We start from the raw sequence: 21,976 nt of genomic DNA on the forward strand, positions 1-21,976 counted from the left end.
GAGTTCTGCTAAGCTAACATATGGAATTATTTTAAGATGGTCATACCATGGATCATTTTGCTATTTGATTTGGATTTTTAGGACCCCTGTAGGGAAGAAAAATTGTGATTTTTATAAAACAATTATTTGATTAAACATTGAATTTGGCCTTAGTCCATAGAAACGCATTGAATAACATGTTCATACATGGCAAACTATACTAAACAAAAATATAAACACAATATGCAACCATTTCAACGATTTTACTGAGTTACAGTTCGTATAACGAAATCAGTCAATTGAAATGAATTCATTAGGCCCTAATCTATGTATTTCACATGACTGGGCAGGGGCGCAGCCATGGGTGGGCCTGGGAGGGCATAGGCCTAACCACTTGGGAGCAAGGCCCAACCACTGGGGAGCCAGGCCCAGACATTCAGAATGAGTTTTTCCCCACAAAGGGGGTTTATTACAGACAGAAATACTGTCAGGGTGGCTGGTCTCAGACGGTCCTGCAGGTGAAGAAGCCGGATGTGGAGGTCCTGGGCTGGCTTGGTTACAATGCCGGTTGGACGTACTGCCAATTTCTCAAACATTTTGTTGGAGGCAGTCTATGTTAGATAAATAAAAATGTATTCTCTGGCAACAGCTCTGGTGGAAATTCCTGCAGTCAGCATGCCAATTACACGCTCCCGCAAAATTTCAGACATCTGTGGCATTGTGTTGTATGAAAAAACTGCACATTTAGAGTGGTATTTTAGTGTCCCAAGCACAAGGTGCACCTGTGTAATGATCATGCTGTTTAATCAGCTTCTTGATATGCCACACCTGTCAGGTGGATGGATTATCTTGGCAAAGGAGAAATGCTCACTAACAAGGATGTAAACAAATTTGTTCACAAAATTTGAGAGCGATACACTTCTGCGTATGGAACATTTTCTGGGATTTTTTATTTCATCTCATGAAACATGGGACAAATACTTATATTTCTGTTCAGTGTATTTAGGCCTAATTACCACTAAAATTCCATGAAAACGATAGAATGACAAACGTAATATTTATGTGGGCTATAGCAGCCTATTGGTAGGTAGCCGAAATTGTGGTTTCTTCCCTGTATTCTTTGTCTATGGCGCTGGCCTGAATGACTGTAGGCGTGTGTGCAGAGGCCCGTCCATTGGAGGCGTGACCAGATAGTCAAAAAACAAACAGGAAATTTGTTTTGAAGTGTCTGAGTGATATAAGAAAGATCAGGAAATTATATAAAACATTTTGTGACCCATATGTCACCCATTTTTTGGCACTAAACTACTTCCATATATACAGTGCATTTGGAAAGTATTCAGACCCCTTGACTTTTTCCACATTTTGTAACGTTACAGCCTTACTCTAAAATAGATTCAATAGTTTTTTCCCCTCATCAATCTACACACAATACCCCATAATAACAAAGCAAAAACAGGTTTTCAGAAATTGTTGCAGATGTATAAATAACTAAATAAATGAAATATCCCATTTACATCAGTATTCAGACTCTTTACTCAGTACTTTGTTGAAGCACCTTTGGCAGTGATTACAGCCTTGAGTCTTCTTGGGTATGATGCTACAAGCTTGGCACACCTGTATTTGGGGAGTTTAGCTCATTCTAATCTGCAGATCCTGTCAAGCTCTGTCAGGTTGGATGGGGAGCGTCGATGCACAGCTATTTTCAAGTTTCTCCAGAGAAGTTCGATCGGGTTTGAGTCCTTGCTCTGGTTGGGCCAGGGACAAGAGACTTGTCCCAAAGCCACTCCTGCGTTGTCTTGGCTGTTTGCTTAAGGTCATTTTCATGTTGGAAGGTGAACCTTCGCCCCAGTCTGAGGTCCTGAGCGCTTTGGAGCAGGTTTTCATCAAGTACGTGACGCTTGGCATTCAGGCCAAATAATTATGTTTCTCATGGTCTGAGAGTCCTTTACGTGCCTTTAGGCAAAATCCAAGCGAGCTGCCATGTGCCTTTAACTGAGAAGTGGCTTCCATCTGGTCACTATCATAAAGACCTGAATGGTGGTGCTGAAGAGACGGTTGTCCTTCTGTAAGGTTCTCCCATCTCCACAAAGGAACTCTAGAGCCCTGTCAGAGTGACCATCGGGTACTTGGTCACCTCCCTGACCAAGGACCTTCTCCCCCGATTGCTCAGTTTGGCCGGGTGGCCAGCTCTAGGAAGTGTCTTGGTGGTTCCAAACTTCTTCCATTTAAGAATGATGGAGGCCAATATGTTCTTGGGGCCCTTCAATGCTGCAGACAATTGTTGGTACCCTTCCCAAGATCTGTGCCTTGACACAATCCTGTCTCGGAGCTCTACGGACAATTCCTTCCACCTCGTGGCTTGGTTTTGTCTCTGACATGCACTGTCAACTGTGGGACCTTATATAGACAGGTGTGTGCCTTTCCAAGTCATGTCCAATCAATTGAATTTGCCACAGATGGTCTCCAATCAAGTTGTACAACCATCTCAAGGATGATCAATGGAAACAGGATGCACCTGAGATCAATTTCAAGTCAAGTATTGAGACCCTTTGCTACTAATGTAAATACGTATTTATATACGTTTTATTTTTAATCAATTTGCAAACATTTCTTAACCTGTTTTCACTTTGTCATTATGGGTTATTGTGTGTAGATTGATGAGGAAGTTTACTTATTTAATCCAGTTTAGAATAAGGCTGTAAAGTAGTAAAATGTGGAAAAAGGGGTCTGAATACTTTCCGAATGCAATGTACTTCCATTCATTTTTTTAACTGGTACCTGGCTACTTTCAGACGAGTCTTATGAGGCTCTAGGGCATCCTAGAGCAAAACAACCAACGTACGTGTTCATGAGAGTCTCACCTTTCGATGGTGGGGTCATATTATTATCAAACTATTCGGACACTACAGACGATTTCGAAGACCAATTTTCAGATGTCTCCTGGTCTGACAAACACTTCTGTAGCTCTGTGGGCATTAATATGGAGTTGACCCCCCTTTGCTGCTATAACAGCCTCAACTCTTCTGGGAAGGCTTTCCACTAGATTTCGGACAATTGCTGCTTCTATTCAGCCAAAAGAGCATTGATGAGGTTGGGCACTGATGTTGGGCGAATAGGCCTGGCCTGTAGTCGGCATTCCAATTCATCCCAAAGGTGTTCAATGGGGTTAAGGTCAGGGCTCTGTGCAGGCCAGTCAAGTTTTTCTACACTGATCACGACAAACTATTTCTGTTTGGACCTCGCTTTGAGCACGGGGGCATTGTCATGCATTGTCATGCTGAAACGGGAAAGGGCCTTCCCCAAGCTGTTGCCACAAAAGCTGGAAGCACAGAATCGTCTATGATGTAGTGTTAAGATTTCCCTTCACTAGAACTAAGGGGCCTAGCCCGAACCATGAAAAACAGCCCTAGACCCTCCACCACACTTTACAGTTGGCACAATGCATTCGGGCAGGTAGCATTCTCCTGGCATCCGCCAAACCCAAATTCGTTCTTCGGAATGCCCGATGGTGAAACGTGATTCATTACTCCAGATAAGGCGTTTCCACTGCTCCAGAGTCCAATGGCGGCGAGCTTTACACCACTCCAGCCGATGCTTGGCAGTCCTCAACTGGCAGCTTCATTAAATTGTACCCGCAAAACACCAGTCTCAACGTCAACAGTGAAGAGGCAACACCGGGATGCTGGAATTCTAGGCAGAGTTCCTCTGTCCAGTGTCTGTGTTCTTTTGCCCATCTTAATCTTTTCTTTTTATTGGCCAGTCTGAGATATGGCTTTTTCTTTGCATCTCTGCCTAGAAGACCAGCATCCCGGAGTCACTTCTTCACTGTTGATGTTGAGACAGGTTTGTGCAAAATAATAAAGGAAAATATATTTTTAAAGTATATATATATGTATGTGTATATATGTATATTTATATATACAGTGGGGCAAAAAAGTATTTAGTCAGCCACCAATTGTGCAAGTTCTCCCACTTAAAAAGATGAGAGAGGCCTGTAATTTTCATCATCGGTACACTTCAACTATGACAGACAAAATTAGAAAAAAAAATCCAGAAAATCACATTGTAGGATTTTTTATGAATTTATTTGCAAATTATGGTGGAAAATAAGTATTTGGTCACCTACAAACAAGCAAGATTTCTGGCTCTCACAGACCTGTAACTTCTTCTTTAAGAGGCTCCTCTGTCCTCCACTCGTTACCTGTATTAATGGCACCTGTTTGAACTTGTTATCAGTATAAAAGACACCTGTCCACAACCTCAAACAGTCACACTCCAAACTCCACTATGGCCAAGACCAAAGAGCTGTCAAAGGACACCAGAAACAAAATTGTAGACCTGCACCAGGCTGGGAAGACTGAATCTGCAATAGGTAAGCAGCTTGGTTTGAAGAAATCAACTGTGGGAGCAATTATTAGGAAATGGAAGACATACAAGACCACTGATAATCTCCCTCAATCTGGGGCTCCACGCAAGATCTCACCCCGTGGGGTCAAAATGATCACAAGAACGGTGAGCAAAAATCCCAGAACCACACGGGGGGACCTAGTGAATGACCTGCAGAGAGCTGGGACCAAAGTAACAAAGCCTACCATCAGTAACACACTACGCCGCCAGGGACTCAAATCCTGCAGTGCCAGACGTGTCCCCCTGCTTAAGCCAGTACATGTCCAGGCCCGTCTGAAGTTTGCTGGAGAGCATTTGGATGATCCAGAAGAAGATTGGGAGAATGTCATATGGTCAGATGAAACCAAAATAGAACTTTTTGGTAAAAACTCAACTCGTCGTGTTTGGAGGACAAAGAATGCTGAGTTGCATCCAAAGAACACCATACCTACTGTGAAGCATGGGGGTGGAAACATCATGCTTTGGGGCTGTTTTTCTGCAAAGGGTCCAGGACGACTGATCCGTGTAAAGAAAAGAATGAATGGGGCCATGTTTCATGAGATTGAGTGAAATCCTCCTTCCATCAGCAAGGGCATTGAAGATGAAACGTGGCTGGGTCTTTCAGCATGACAATGATACCAAACACACCGCACGGGCAACGAAGGAGTGGCTTCGTAAGAAGCATTTCAAGGTCCTGGAGTGGCCTAGCCGGTCTCCAGATCTCAACCCCATAGAAAATCTTTGGAGGGAGTTGAAAGTCCGTGTTGCCCAGCAACAGTCCCAAAACATCACTGCTCTAGAGGAGATCTGCATGGAGGAATGGGCCAAAATACCAGCAACAGTGTGTGAAAACCTTGTGAAGACTTACAGAAAACGTTTGACCTCTGTCATTGCCAACAAAGGGTATATAACAAAGTATTGAGAAACTTTTTTTATTGACCAAATACTTATTTTCCACCATAATTTGCAAATAAATTAATAAAAAATCCTACAATGTGATTTTCTGGATTTTTTTCCCTCATTTTGTCTGTCATAGTTGAAGTGTACCTATGATGAAAATTACAGGCCTCTCTCATCTTTTTAAGTGGGAGAACTTGCACAATTGGTGGCTGACTAAATACTTTTTTGCCCCACTGTATGTGGGTATGTGTATATATATATATAAATATTTATATTTACCCCAAAAATATATGGGGGATTGGAAATGATGCAGACAATTACATTGATGGAAGCTACAATCTATCTGCAATATTAAAGCTGATCTACCCCCTATAAAAAATAACAAATAAAAAAACTATTGACGTAACCAATTATCAACATTTGAAGGAGATGTATCTACTGCTTGGATAATAAAAAAAAAAAATGTTGTTCAGTTGGAGATGTGAATCCAACATATCATTTGTTAACTTGTCAACAAGTTAATAGGCTATTTACTTTATTGCAAAAGTGATACTGAATTATGTTTGGTTGTCAACACAACCAAATATCAACATTTCAAAGACACGTACTGTATCTTCTGCTTTGATAGTTCCATCTGCTCCACTGAGTCTGGATTTAATTTCAGTTTGTCTATAACGTAATCATTTATATGTTGGATTTACGATAGTGGATATGACTTTGAAGATCTGACGTTTTTTCAAAGGTTCAAAGTCAACATATTTTATACAAGGTTTACTTACCTATGTTGAAAATTGGTTACAATAATGACATAATCCTGTAGTGAAAATGTTATGCTCAAAACAATGTTGATGACTTGCAAATCCAATGTATTTTACACATACATTCCACGTCACAATACATTGAAAAATTACATTTAAACAGGATTGACTGAACCAGTTTCTGCAAATTGGGAAGGCCCTACCCATGAAGTGTAACATTTCATAGAGAGGGTTAAGACCTGCTAAACAAGATTATGTGTTTTATTAATTTAGATCATCCCTCAGATCTAGCTAAGGGACCAGTCTGTTTGTGCCAACATTCCACTACTTGTCTTAACAAATGTTTGACATACAGTGGCGAGAAAAAGTATGTGAACCCTTTGGAATTACCTGGATTTCTGCATAAATTGGTCGTAAAATTTGATCTGACCTTCATCTAAGTCACAACAATAGACACACACAGTGTGCTAAAACTAATAACACACAAATGAGTGTATTCCTCTTGTCTATTTTGAATACATCAGTTAAAATTTCACAGTGTAGGTTGGAAACCCCAAGGCTAATGACTTTTCCAAAAGCTAACTGGAGTCAGGAGTCAGCTAACCTGGAGTCCAATCAATGAGATGAGATTGGAGATGTTGGTTAGAGTTGCCGTGCCCTATACAAAACACTCACAAAATTTGAGTTTGCTATGCACAAGCGTTGCCTGATGTGAACCATGCCTCGAACAAAACAGACCTCAGAAGACCTAAGATCAAGAATTGTTGACTTGCATAACGCTGGAAAAGTTACAAAAGTGTCTCTTAAAAGCCTTGATGTTCATCAGTCCACTGTAAAACAATTGTCTATAAATGGAGAGAGTTCAGCACTGTTGCTACTCTCCCTAGGACTGGCCGTCCTGCAAAGATGACTGCAAGCGCACAGTGCAGAATGCTCAATGAGGTTAGGAAGAATCCTACAGTGTCAGCTAAAGACTTACAGAAATCTCTAGAACATGCTAACATCTCTGTTGACGAGTCTACGATACGTAAAACACTAAACAAGAATGGTGTTCATGGGAGGACACCACGGAAGAAGCCACTGCTGTCCAAAAAAACCATTGCTGCACATCTGAAGTTCGTAAAAGAGCACCTGGATGTTCCACAGCGCCACTGGCAAAATATTCTGTGGACAGATTAAACTAAAGTTGAGTTGTTTGGAAGGAACACACAGCACTATGTGTGGAGAAAAAAAGGCACAGCACACCAACATCAAAACCTCATTCCCACTGTAAAGTATGGTGGAGGGAGCATCATGGTTTGAAGCTGCTTTGCTGCAACAGGGCCTGGACAGCATGCTATCATCGACAAAAAAATGAATTCCCAAGTTTATCAAGACTTTTGGCAGGAGAATGTAAGGCTATCTGTCCGCCAGTTGAATTTCAACAGAATTTGTGTGTTGCAACAGGACAATGACCCAAATCAAAAATACACCTTCTGGAGTGGCCCAGTCAGAGTCCCGACCTCAACCCGATTGAGATGCAGTGACATGACCTCAAGAGAGAGGTTCACACCAGACATCACAAGAATATTGCTGAACTGAAACAGTTTTGTAAAGAGTAATGGTCCAATATTCCTCCTGACCGTTGTGCAAGTCTGATCTGCAACTACAGAAAATGTTTGGTTGAGGTTATTGCTTCCAAAGGAGGGTCAACCAGTTATTAAATCCAAGGGTTCACATACTTTTTCCACCCTGCACTGTGCGTGTTTACATGGTGTGTTCAATAAAGACATGAAAACTTAAAATAGTTTGTGTGCTATTAGTTTAAACACACTGTGTGTGTCTATTGTTGTGACTTAGATGAATGTCAAATTTTATTACCAATTTATGCAGAAATCCTGGTAATTCCAAAGGGTTCACATACTTTTTCTTGCTAATGTACGACACGGAGCTCAAGGAGTGGAACTTTAGCACAAAACATGTCTGGATTTCCAGACAGTCACATAACTGTCAACCCAGCCATCGTTAGATGTTGGTTTAAGTTCACAACACTTACCCGTTCCTTGGGACAGTGTGTCCCCATGCTTCCCTATACCACGTCCCTCATGTGTACATGCCCCTCCGATGGCCTCAGGTGCCATCCAACTTCTGACACCAATGCACTGAGTTCGGGGGTAGCCCTGCCCGGGACATAACCTCGGGTCCCACGACATTCAACCCAACACCTTAGCCATTACATGAAGAGATCCAAACCTCTTCACGAGGTCGCTAGGTGTTGGGTTGCTACAATAGATGCCTATTTATTAGAGAGAGTAGCAACAAGAAGCAAAACATAGTCTGTATTTGTCAGCGCCATGCAGTGTCAGTAGATAAATCCAACCAATGTCCAACTTATCAGCTATATAAATGAAACTCCAACAAATTCAAAGATATACTGTAATCAGCCTTTTGTTTATAACCATTAATGACCTTCAACATCTCCTTTCTCAGAGTCCATACCACCACATGAAGTACAACTAATATTCAGAACACTGGTTAAGCTTTGGACCGGAGACAACAAAGATGGCACACAACAAAGGATCATCCCTGTTCAATGCCCGTGGTCGTGAAAGTTTTGTTGGAAGTCAAATCAGGGATTCCATTTCACTTCTGGATGTTTTGTACTCAAATGCATTTGAAGAAGAGGACATAGACTCTGCAGTAGCTAAGAAGACAGAGGTAAATTTTTACAGAGGAGCCCCACCTCAATGGCTTAACTTCTGCTGGGCTGAAAGGGCAACGTCAGCTAATAAAACAACCCCCTTTATCAAAAGAGACAGGTACACTGAGCTGATACAAAATATTAAGAAACAACTTCAGGGTGATCTGACTTCTACCCTGAATCTTCTGCATCAGCCAGGCAGCGGAGGAACCACTCTGGCCAAGCAGGTGCTCTGGGATATGAGGAAAACACTGAGATGTGCTGTTCTAACAGGTGCTACCTCAGATATCACCGCTATCGCCCGGCAGGTGATTAAACTTTTCACTGCAGGCGGTCAAGGCCAGGAGAACACTGTGCTCTTACTGCTGGAAGATGAGCGTATTCTGGAGAATCTGCAGGATGCCATCAGGAAAGAGATTGCAGAGACAAACATTACGACCCACAGGCCTGTGGTCATCATTTTAAACTGTGTGCGTAAGGCAGTTATCAAACAAGAGGACCGTAACAACTCAAGAAATGTTATTCTCAGGACGGAACTTTCTGAAGCAGAGAAAAAACAGTTTGAGGAGAAACAGATTGAGATCAGTCGAAGCTACAGCAATGAACACAAACAGTTTCATGGCTTTAACATAATGCGAGAAAATTTCAGTGGAGATTATGTTAAAGAAACGTGTGCCTTTTTAAATGTCAGGAAAAAAGGAAGTCCTGAAAATTCCCAGCTTCTTGCATTCTTATCACTGGTGAATGCCTACGTCCCTGGATCCCACCTTCTGCAGTCTCAATGTCAGGCATTCCTTGGTCCTCCAGATCCCATTTATGGAGGTCCTTCCTTTGAGCAGCGAATGGAGCCTTTCACTCATCTGATAGTGACATTCCCTGCACGACAGGGACAAGACAAACATGTCCGCATGGCTCACTCACTGATTGCACAGCAGTGTGTTGAGTTACTGGCTACGGCAGGTGTGACCAGGAGTGATACAGCAAGGAACTTTCTGACAGACTTTTGTGGAGAAGAGGTGCAGCAACATTTGATGCCTGTCATCAAAGACATGCTAACTAAGAGGGAAATCACAGTGGACCATCAGCAGAATACAGGAAATGAAACACAGGATCTGTTTTCCCCAAAATTTACTTTACAAAACAAGCTAACAAAAAGGGAAATGGGAGAAGAGAGGACAGACACGTTTTCCAGGTTGATTCACGATATTGAAGCCAAAGAATCCAAAAGCAATTGTGTATATGTTTTGCGATTAGCTTCAGAGAAAATCACGCGAAACCCATTTTTTCCTCAAGCTCTTGCTCGTTTCTTTTACATTAGGATGAGGGAATATGTTGAAGCGGAACAGTGGGCAAAAATAGCAAAAGACAGAGATCCTAACAGTTCATTTGTTGCTGATACACTGGGGCAAGTATACAAGAACCATTTGAAGAGCAGGGTCCATGATCCTTCCATCTCTGCACAAGACATCTTGGAACTGGCAGAAAAGGCCTTTGAGGCTTTCAAAGATGAGGAAAGGGCTGCTGAAAATGAGCAAGGAGCAGACATGCAAGATGATGGTATGACCAAAGTCTCAAACATCTTTAACAACAGAGGACTATTTGGTTATCTACAGGTTGCCAACATTGTTTTTGTCTCACTTGTCTCGCTTGATAAAAACTGGCAAAAGGTCCTTACCATGGAAATATCCGCTGACTCCTTCGTATCAATCGGACAGAAAAAGCTCTCCAAGTACAAGCCACTCATCAGCAGCCTTAGGGATGAGGTGGAGAGGAAATGTGAGTTTTTTGACAGTTACTTGACGTACTCCAAGCCCAGCATGAAAAAAGATGAACCACATTACTTTCAGACTGATGTCAAGAACTGCTACTGCAAATACGTGGGGACATGCACACCTATACACTCAGAGTCTGCAATAGATGTACCCCTCCAGAAGCTCAAAGAAGAAATGGCCAATGCCTTCCCTGGACTGCTTTGCTGTCTTGATAAGGGCTATGATAAAACTCACTTGCGTCGAATAACAAATTTGTGGGAGGAAATAAAGACAGAGTGGGAAAAAAAGAAAGATGGTGGTGGTGAGAATAAAGCTTCCCAAAACTTCATCCTTGCCAACATCATCTTAAGCAAAGTTGAAGCAGCATCTCCAATGCCTACCCCTTTGCCAATCCTAAGAAGCATTCTGGAGAGAAATCCTTTGGCTAATCTCGGTAACCAAACCCCAGAGTTTTACTTCTTAGTCCTTTTGCTGTTTTGGCCCGAGGAGCATAAGAAAATAGATTTCAATATTGACCTCAACAAGTGTGTTCTGGAGATGCAAGACTCCTACAAAAACACATACAAGAAGCATCTTCGCTCAAGGTACCTTCGCCCCCTTATTTTCCTGGGAAAGGGTGAGGGTTTGAGCAGACTGGTTCATAGATCAAAAATAGACAACCTATTGGTAGAGGAGAGTGGTGAGGTGTGGAGAGAACCCAGTGTCCAGGATCTTCTTCTTCCAGTCATTGGAGTGGTTAGACAGCGCAGGGTGTTTGCGCGCGTTGATGGCAAGGAGATTAAAGTTTGTGCCGAACAAGGAAGAAAAGTTTGGAAGTCCGGAGACGTCCGCTTCTACCTTGGCTTCACCATTAGAGGTCCTGTGGCCTACGGCATCCACTACCCATCCCATTCAGATAGGATTAAAGAGGAGGAGCCTCGTAAAATGTTGGAAGTACCGGACATCAAAATGATTAAAGACGGTAAGACAGTTATTTTTCAAATTTGTATCTCTATATTCTCTCTCTTATGTTCAAGTTCTTGATCGATTAATCTGTAAATACACAATATATTCACACGGGACGTCCAAACCCACCAATCTACACAGGGGAGACAGTGACGCTGGGAGCATTTGTGACTCATCTCATGGAGATCATTATTTGCACTAAATATCATTGTTATTGTATTTGTGATATTATTGATTTTAAAATGCTTTGTATACCAGGAAATTAAGACCACTGTATTATCACTGAGGTTAATGCTTGGTGTGGTTGATTTTCTGATTGATGTGTCTGTCCCCAGGGTCTCTGAGAAGTGGCACAACATGTGCCAATGTGATGGTGAGTTAATTACAGTATTCATAGAGTGTACAATAGTAATAGATAGGTTTTTGACAAATGAAACTTTTTACCACAACCTATGTTGACTGTGCTCTTTATTCATGAATATAACATAGTTTTCACGACAATACAAATATGTCGGGGAAAGTCTACATTTTGTTCCATTTTCACATGGAATTACCCAGCTGGCAGCTGCCCTCTAGAAAAAAGTATTACAAAAGCGATCTTTGCAGAGGGATAAGGTTCTACCAAGAACCCTTTTCATCTGAAGAACCCTTTTTGGGAGACAAGGGTTCTTGATAAGGCAAAGGGTTCTACCTAGAACCTTTAACATGGTAAGAACTCTTTTGGAAGAAAAGGTTATTATTCTTTTTTTAAGGCAAGAAGCTTCTGAATCTGAATAAGCATATTTATTGTAATTTCTTTATTTTACATAGTACTTGAGCATTTGTGTTTAACTCAGTGTTTAAACTTTAACATCAGGAGTTTGAGTAATCTGAAAAGTAAAAATAGATAAGTGAGCAAACCTATATGGGAATATTTGTGCATATATATATATATATCTGGTATTCCCATAATCATTTTATATGTAACTGACATAGTGGTGTAAAATAACTCCAGTGTTGATATTAATAACCAGAGTGTGGTTGTCATTTTTACTCTATGTAGAGTATAACATTCAAAACCACGCCAATCATAATCATATTTCCCAGTATGCTCTATTGCAGGTAGATTTTCAGAATTGTTTATTTTAATATCTGTGTTTTTGCATGTACATTGATTGGTTGATTAATCTTATACTGCACAAAGATTAATAACATAACTATTAATAACTATTCCAATCTGTTAGTAGTTGGATTTATTGCACTCATTACTGGGATGGTTGTTCAAGTTTAGATTTAGTCTCATTTATCAATCTTCACTACCCTGGAAGTCATTCTGAATGCAGGTTGCAAGTGACAACAAATTATAATTGTTGGATATCCTCACTCTGGCTGGATTCCAATAGGAATTACACATCACTTTGAAAGCAAGCATAATGTGACTGGCAGGCCTAACGTGGCCTGTAAACCAGGAGTTTCCTACCACTATTCTAGGCCCTCAAATAAAAGTCTTATGATATATGAAAAGGGTTCTTAGTAGATCCGTTCATAGAGGGTTCTAGGTAGAACCATTTACAGGGAGGGTTCTATGAAGAACCCTACATAGAGGGTTTTAGGTAGAACCCTCTGCAAAGGATTCTACCTATCACAAAAAAAGGGTTCCCTTATGGGGACCAACCAAAGAACCCTATATGGTTTATACTTAGCAACTTTTTTTCTAATCAGAAACCAATCTTCATTAAATTGCAAATTAATGTATAGAATAAGCAGGTTTACAAAAGTGTGAAGGAAAGTAAGGCAAAGAAACCCTTCAGAGTGCAAAGTACAACCTTCACACAACGTTACACCAAACTTTGAAGTGTTCATAAAAGATGCAGATGTTGACTTCAGTATAAAGCTAATCAGTGACGTGGAGGGGGAAATCGTATGGGATCACACAATACGAAGAGGTCAGAAAAATATTATGCCAAAAACATCAGTGTCTCAACATTGACTAAACATGCACCATGTCAGTTAAAGTCAAAGATAATAATCATTCAATTTACATTTTTTTCCCCAGCCGACAACAGCGACAAAGTAAGCACTTTGTGGACCTCCACCGGACAGACCTGAACGACAGAGTGAGCCAGGTGGACCCCATCTTGGACAGACTCCTGAAGAGTGGAGTCATCTCTGCCAATGGCTACAGTGACATGAGATCTGAAAGAACCAAACAGAAGAAGATGAGGGAGCTCTTTGATGGGCCCCTGACAGGATGTGGCCCCAAAGGCAAAGATATTTTCTTAGAGATCCTGAAGGAGCAGGAGCCATTTCTAATCAGAGAATTGAAGGGTGAATGAGAAGCTGGGGAGGTGAATGAATTTGAAGTTTAATTTTAGGGGAAAGGGCATGAATGACAGACTCCTAGAGGGGAATTATCGCTGACAAGGGCTATGATAAGTTGAGGGCTAAATGCACCACCCAGGACCAGATGAGGCGCTCTACTCGGGACCGCCAACGTCAAGGGGCACCATATACACTTCCTATGCATTTATATTTATGTACATATTCTCATTCAGCCCTTTAGATGTGTGTATTAGGTAGTTGTTATAGAATTGTTCGATATTACTGCACTGTCGTAACTAGAAGCAGAAGCATTTCGCTACACTCACATTAACATCTGCTAACCATGGGTATGTGACCAATATGATTTGATTTGAGTGATCCTGGAGGAGCTGGCGTCATCCCTGATCAATGAACTATTCATGGACAAATCACGTATAATCAATGATAGGTGAATGAAGGGAGGGCGAAGTGTTTCTAAAAAATGGGCACAAATCTTTCTCTTTGTTTCTTTGTGTTCATGACTGTGAAAATACTCACAAATGTTTAAAAGAAAACATTTTTTTTTTTACAGAGGGTTGGAGTTTGATTAGAATGTAATTTATTTATGAGACAAGAAAATATATAAAAAGGAAAGATTTGATGATGTTTTTTTGAAAATACAATTTAAAGACGATGCAAAGAAAAATGTAATGACTTGATTTAGGCAACTATGTGAATGACAAGTCAGTGATGGTAAGGAATACCAGTGGTCAGCATGTCAATCAAAATACAAATATATAACATTGTAAAGCTTTATTCAACGGCATATAACAGCTTATAATTTATAAAACATTGCTTCTATCATCCGTACTGGGCAGGCATGTCCTCCCAAGCATCAATATGACTAACTCTTACGAGTGGCTTTGTTTGTGTCTTGTAAAGTATTGCATTAAAGCAAACCCCCTGCCACACCTGTTGCATACTAACTTCATTTATTTCTGATGCCCTTTAATGTTACTTAGCTGGGTGAAATATTTCCTGCATATGTCACAATGGTATGGCTTCTCCCCTGTGTGGATTCTCTGATGGACTTTCAGCTCCACTTCAAATAAAAAAGGACTCAACTCTTGACTGAACTGTTAACTGCGGTCTGGGAAACTGCAAGCGTAACGGCTTCTCCTTGATGTGTGTTTGCTGATGTGTTTGTATCGACTCAAAATCCTGCCAGAACCACCAGCGAACGCACACAGGTGAAAAGCCGTACCCTTGTTCTCAATGTGGCCAGGCCTTCAGTCAGACCGGCAACTTAAAAAAACACATGATGGCCTTCCATAGCACTGATGGTGCAGGGATACCTCACCGATGCACCACGTGCGACCGAGGATTGATGAGAGTTAAATGTTCACAAGCTCCTTCATTCCGGACTGAAACCAGACTGCTGCTCCGAGTGCGGGAAAAGCTTCCGACTCCAATCACGTCTGAAAGATCACCAACGGGACCACTTTGAGTGGGCCGAAAACAGTCTTGCACTCGCCCTACTGTCCGAGTGGTTATCTTACAGAAACGTACCACTTCTATTGCATATGCAGACAAACCGATCCACCGCATGAACCTTATCATCAAATACATGATCACACCAACGATATTTACTATTCAAATGTACTGCGTGTCTGTCATGATGATCATTAAACTCCACGGACCCCCTCCCTCAGTGGAACCCAGAACGATACGTGACCACCGCTGTCCTTTCAGCACCACGATTCGAAGGGCGCTCAAATTGGTAAAAAAAAGAAAGCTCATCAAGATGTTGCCTACTAGTAGTTCTACGCATTATTTATTACTACAAATAGAAGATTATCACGTCTCGCAATGGTGCTCTTTTAGTAAAGTATGAATTAATGTCTTGCAAGATCACATAATGATTCATTAGTATTTTACATAGCAGATCAGAATGTAATAATCATACTGCAGCATAGTATGTTACACTAAAAACACCTCAGTCATTTTTTATCTGAAGCTGAATAGTCAAATATTTTCAAAACACAACAGCGTGCACAAAGGCTATGCTTTGATTGTAGAAACAAATATGCCTACAAGAAATGCCAATAGTTTGTTAACAGCACCTGCTTTAATTCGCCCGCAAAACAGGTTTTCAAGAACATCTGAATGCATATTCCCATGAAACTGATTAAGATCAAATGATTGGCATTCAGACAGAGTTTGGACATTTTACCGGTAAAATGTGAAGAATTGTCATTCACGATTGACAGTGATAATGGTCTACATAATTGAAACTCTAGCTCACATTGCTCCAACTTGGTGTTTGACTGGGTAGGCCTAGTTAATTAAGATATAACATTCTTATTTCAAATGACGGCCTACCCTGGCCTAACCCGGATGATGCTGGGCATATAGGCAGACGTTGCAGATTGAAGGATGCACTTTCATATTGGTGAAAACAGATATGTCCCCCCAATCTGTCACTGTAAACATAACTATGTGATTGCAATAGTATTAGTAATATGCAATGAAAGCACTTGTGCTGATTATAGACGCTTAACAGCGCGTTCTCAATTTCACAAAATTGCGACCCCCGCTCTTTACATCAGAATGGTTCGATCAACTGCCAGTTCATAGCTGGCAATGTCATAGAGGACTGTATATACCGAAAGATATCCCAATGCCCATAACTGCATCGTGAGGTACTCCAGTCATTTCGCCTGGCAATGTTTACAGCTTGTTAATGTTGCAGGGTTCATACACTAGCTGAATTTGCGGACTAAAGCGTCGTAATACATAGTTTTATATAAATCAGGTTCATTTGATTTTTAATAAAATATATTATATCAGTAGCAAGCTTTGAACCCCAGGAAGAGTAGCTGCTGACTTGGCAGCAACTACTAGGGTTCCGGAATAAATAATAAAAACTCCGGCTCACATTTTTTTAAATTTTATTTAACTAGGCAAGTCAGTTAATTAAGAACAACTTCTTATTTCAAATGACAGCCTACCCTGGCCAAACCCGGACGACGCTGGGCCAATTGTGCGCCACCCTATGGGACTCCCAATCACGGCCGGTTGTGATACAGTCTGGAACTGAACCAAGGTCTGTAGTGACGCCTCTAGCACTGAGATGCAGTGCCAAACCGCTGCGCCATTCGGGAGCCCAAACTCATCTTCAAGCTCTCCCTCTCAAACCGAACAGGACATCAGTAGGCCTAGTCCGCGTGCACAGATATAGATTATTTGGGACAAATTGACTCGACTCCTGAAGTGCCACCGTACACAGCACAGTCTTTGATTAGGCAGCAGAAAGTGGCTTCCATCAGCAAGAGCAGGGTAGGCCGGGGTTCAGGATAAGGAACGCCTATCCGTTGCAGCGTGTAATGAAGTGTGGCCTGGTTTTATATAGCCTACACCATCAGTGCGCCGCAATCACTCGGAAAGGAAGTACATTTTCTTAGAAATATAACGTTGCCCTGTGTTTCTCTGAGCATGCGCCTTGCATAGCCTAGGCCGATAGCAGGGGTATTCAACTCTTACACTACGAGGTCCGAAGCTAGCTGGTTTTCTGTTGTATTTTGATAATTAATTGCACCCACCAGGTGTCCCAGGTCTAAATCGGTCCCTGAGTAAAGGGGACAATGAAAAATGCAGCGGAACTGGCTTCGAGGTTCAGGGGCCTATAGCATAGGCTATGCATCATTTTATGGAGACCACACTAGACGCACTTGATATTGTGCGCCCAGCAGATAATCAGGGGTGAGTGGCATAATCCGGCACACATGAGATACTATAATAAGCCACTCATTCTCAAATGAGCAATATGACATTTAATCGATTACAAATTACATTACCCTCCCCTGGACTAAAAAATATAATAAAAATAAGAAACCCTCCCCCTGGCTGAAAATGAAAACGCATGACCCTGTCCTATTTTACTCGTGGTAAGTATTGTGTACATGTCGAGCTCTCCTTTACAAAGGTGCACATGGTTCAACTACAATGTAAGGTGGTAATAGGCACGTGCGTCTGGCAAACTGTATCCTAGAGTAGATTCGCTCCAGCGGCCGATATATTCCAGTCAACTCAACAGTTCGGAGGTTTTGATGACACAATTCAGTTGTAGGCTACTGACTAGTTTTAGCAAATAACGCAGAAAATCTACTTCCTCTGACTTACCATGCGAAACTTTCTCCATGTATCAGACCTCTATATTTCCTTCGCTTCTCACAAAAGACGTGTCTTTCTGTAAACTGAAAGAGGAAAGTCCCCTGGTTGCGCAGCCCAACCCAAAGTAGCTAAATATCCACCGCCCCACCCCACCCCACCCCCTAAGAGGTACGTTAAAGTTCTATGTCATTCTATGCGCACACTCTACCAAGAAGCGTTTTACGGACGGGTTCCCCAGGCCAGGTTCCACAAATGTCCAAGTATACGTTATTGTAGCCCAATAATGGAAGTTAAACGAGCCTAACGTAATGGTCTGTTTACAGGCGAGTTGACTCTTGATAAATACTGTCATTTAACGTGAATCGAATTGGCCCAGCCAAATACTGCATCTAAACCATAGGATTTTACGGGGGGGCACGACTCTCCCCATCCTGCGGAAAAATATGATTTGTCCCCCCCAATATATCACTGTAAACATAACTATTTCATTTCAATAATATTAATAATACGCAATGAAAGCACTTGTGCTGATTATAGACACTTAATAGCGCGTTTTTACGTTTAAAAAATTGCGACCCTCACCCTTTGCCTCACAATGGTTTGATCCAAGGTCAGCATGCAGCTGTAGTGCTTCTAAGTCCCTGTGATAAGGTTAGCGATAAACTGAACAGAACTACACTCTCTTCTACCATTGTCTTAAATGTCTTTAAATGGTCTCGTTGCAAAAGCTAAATTGTCGCTGGGGGAATTTGAAGCACCTGTGTGCCGATCTTGGAGTAAACTGACGATAGCAAAGATTATAATAAACACCACAGAAACGGAATTGGTGCTCGCTAGCTCTGCAAATGCAGCTAGTGTGGGAAGCCAGCAAATATAAAATGACAACATAAACTATATTAAAATTACAAAAGGTTGCAGCTTACGTTGTGTAAATGGTGAACTCATACAGCTGTCAACCCTTGTTACAGCAATCCGTTCACATTTGCTAGCTGACCAGCTAGCTTCCTTGTAGATCGAAGCCCATTATAGAATGATAGAAGCTAATAGATGATAGAAGCCCATCTCCTACTGTAAATAACCTACACACTATGTGTGTAGCCAGCCAGCCAGGTAGAAAAATGACAGAAAAAAGACGGACATCAGAGCATTTTTCAGTACACCAAAACGCAAGGTAAGAACCCTAGTAGCCTAATATCTCAAAGACTAGTTGATAAAATTTTCATAAGAAGTGAAATCCTAATGGAAATGTTTCACAATGATGTCATTAGGCAGAGCAGGCAACAGATGGCACACAGACAGCAGAGCTGGGGACAGATATGCAGGGACAGATTGGCAGAGACAGTCTCAGGTAAGTTTGTTGAGTCTTTGTTTGGCAACATAATGAAAGGTTCTCTCTTTTTTAGACCTGTAAAATAGGGACATAATTGGAAAATTCCATGGATACCCCCACTCAACTTAAACTGGTGACTGAACTAAGATTTGTTAAGGCAATGGTATTGCTGTTGTGATTAATTGTGTAGTTTTGGGTACCGGTAGTTAGGAGTATGGCAAACACCTTATTTATTTTCTAGTAGACAGACAGTGAGGGTGGTGAAAGTGAAAGAGCCAGGGAGAGAGACTTCAGAGGACAGTGTCACAGCCATAGCAGGACCAGGTGTCAACCTTGTTGCCAGCAGCACCAGTATGGGGAACAGTGGCACAGCATTGTCCAGTTACCTCAGTGATGGCACAAAACCATATCAATTTATAGAACGCAAACTCTTGCCAACAGAGTGTTGATGTTTCAAGAGAAATGGTTTTGCGATTTCCCCTGGCTACATTATAATCCATCAGTAAAATGAGTGTTGTGTTTTCACTGTAGCCAAGTGTTTTCAAGCCAGCCATCTTTTGGCCAAAGAGAGGATGCTGCCTTCATTAGTGCAGGATTTAGGAACAGGAGAAAAGCCATTGAAAAATTCACAGCACATCAAAACTGCCAAACCCACCGCCACTTTGTAATTGTAACAGCACACCAGCTAAATCCAATCAGTGTCCAGTTATCCAGCGCGTGGGGTAAACAGCAGGAGGACGCAAGGCATTGCTTGATGAAAATTGTTAGTTCGGTGTGTCGTAGAAATATTTGCTCAATAATATTTCTCAGATACCGGAACTTGTGAATTCAAATAGACTTTATTACAAAGTGACAAGCCAAGTTGGTCCATGGATCAACTGTCTTCCCAGCTTCGGCACACACTTTTTATACAGTTCTCATCCTTACGTCACACACATTATCTCCTCTTTATGTTAATGATTCATCACCTCTGGTACTGGCCACCATTATCTTTTTGCCTTGCACTCATTTTAGCTTAGTTTCCTCATTCTTATTGGCAAAGACATTAGGGCATAGATTCTATTGGTGGCGTAACCATAGCAATGACAGAAATAAACAGACATGCACACTCCTAATGCAGGTGCATGTCTAATGGTGCTTAAGCAATACAAACCCATGCTCTTCATGCACGTACATGTCTTATGGTGCTTGTAAATGATTAACTAATATGTATGTACAATGGCCTTCACAAGACCAGGCATGACCCAGAATCGTTAGGCCAGTGTTGATCCAGCTTTGCACATTCACATGGATTCTGCTTACGCATGTCTAATGGTTAACCCTTATATTGATTCTGCTTACCAGCTTTGCACATTCACATGGATTCTGCTTACGCATGTCTAATGGTTAACCCTTATAATCCTGATTCTGCTTACCAGCTTTGGCACATTCACATGGATTCTGCTTACGCATGTCTAATGGTTAACGCTTATATTGATTCTGCGTACCAGCTTTGCACATTCACATGGATTCTGCTTACGCATGTCTAATGGTTAACCCTTATATTGATTCTGCTTACCAGCTTTGGACATTCACATGGATTCTGCTTACGCATGTCTAATGGTTAACCCTTATATTGATTCTGCGTACCAGCTTTGCACATTCACATGGATTCTGCTTACCCTAAGATGCATAACATGTACTGGAATATCCCCAATAGGTGCGGCATGTAGTAAGACAGGGACTAGCCTTTAGATGCCACACGGATGACAGTGGGAACTTCTACCAGATTTTGAAGCTTAGGGCAGAAGAGGAGGATCCCATTTTACTGAAGTGGTTAACAGAGCATACCACAATGTATACAGGCCCCAAAGCACAGAATGAAATTCTGAACATCATGGCTAATACAGTCATTCGAGGCATTGCAGCTGAGGTTAGGTCTCTTCCGATTGTACAATTTTCAGTAATTGTTGATGGTACTGAAGATGTTTCTGGTGCTGAACAGGAGAGTGTCTGACTACATTATGTTGACCATGACCTTGTCCCTCACAAGGAGTTTATTGGGCTATACAGGGTGTCGGTGACAACAGGCGAGGGCATTGCGAAGGTGGCAAATGATGTGTTGTTGAAGCTCAATTTGCCCATGTCTGACTTACGTGGGCAGAGTCACGATAGTGCCTCAAACATGGCAGGAAAATACACAGGTGCACAGGCAATTGTGAGGAGGCAGCAGCCATTAGCCCTCTATGTCCATTGTGGAGCACACTGTAAATCTGATTACACAGTCTGTCTGCTCAGCCTCCCCACTGATCCGGGATTCCCTTTCTTGGGTCCATCAGTTAGGAAAGTTTAAGAGCATGTTGGAATCAATTGCCACGTCCAAAGATACACATCTGACCACCATGAAACCCCTATGTCCAACAAGGTGGACTGTGCGGAATACTGCTATTAGAGCTGTGCTAGGGCAGTATGAGCGGGTACTAAGCAGCCTAGAGGAGATGGCAAAAACTGCATCCAAGACAGCTTCAACTGCCAGTGGCTTATTTGAGCACTTCAGCAAAGGCAAGAGTGTGTTGGGCCTCACACTTGCCTCTGCTGTTCTTGGAGAACTTGAATGCCTAAACATTTTACTGCAGAAAAAAACTTGGATTGTCTCTGGTGTGCAGGCTGCAGTCGAGTGTGTGCGGTCATCTCTTAGGTGCAAGAGAAATGACGAAAGCTACCTTGCACTGTATGAGAAAGCAACATCATTGATTGAATCCATTGAGACACACTCAAGATGATTTGCTGG

The 21,976-nt window shown here is 41.7% G+C and overlaps 1 protein-coding gene and 1 long non-coding RNA gene across 4 annotated transcripts in view; one reads left to right on the plus strand and one right to left on the minus strand.

The window, feature by feature from the left end:
• The window catches only part of LOC139561818 (sterile alpha motif domain-containing protein 9-like), a 120,064-nt gene extending 105,392 nt beyond the window's left edge, over positions 1-14,672 (plus strand). For 2 of the 3 annotated variants that reach the window (XM_071379114.1, XM_071379115.1), the window contains exons 2-4: positions 8,496-11,439; positions 11,759-11,796; positions 13,459-14,672. In XM_071379114.1, the coding sequence (XP_071235215.1) occupies positions 8,568-11,439; positions 11,759-11,796; positions 13,459-13,479 (2,931 nt within the window). In that variant the 5' untranslated portion in view covers positions 8,496-8,567 and the 3' untranslated portion in view covers positions 13,480-14,672. The remainder of the gene's footprint in view (positions 1-8,495; positions 11,440-11,758; positions 11,797-13,458) is intronic. The other variant, XM_071379116.1, reaches the window with a different exon arrangement.
• LOC139561825 (uncharacterized) lies at positions 11,874-18,158 on the minus strand. Its single transcript, XR_011672224.1, has 2 exons — positions 17,886-18,158; positions 11,874-13,598 (listed from the first exon to the last, which is right to left on the minus strand). It is a non-coding gene; the product is annotated as an uncharacterized lncRNA (long non-coding RNA).
• Positions 18,159-21,976: the final 3,818 nt, after the last annotated feature.

Source organism: Salvelinus alpinus, chromosome 31 (assembly GCF_045679555.1).
Source record: "Salvelinus alpinus chromosome 31, SLU_Salpinus.1, whole genome shotgun sequence".
NCBI lineage: Eukaryota > Metazoa > Chordata > Actinopteri > Salmoniformes > Salmonidae > Salvelinus > Salvelinus alpinus.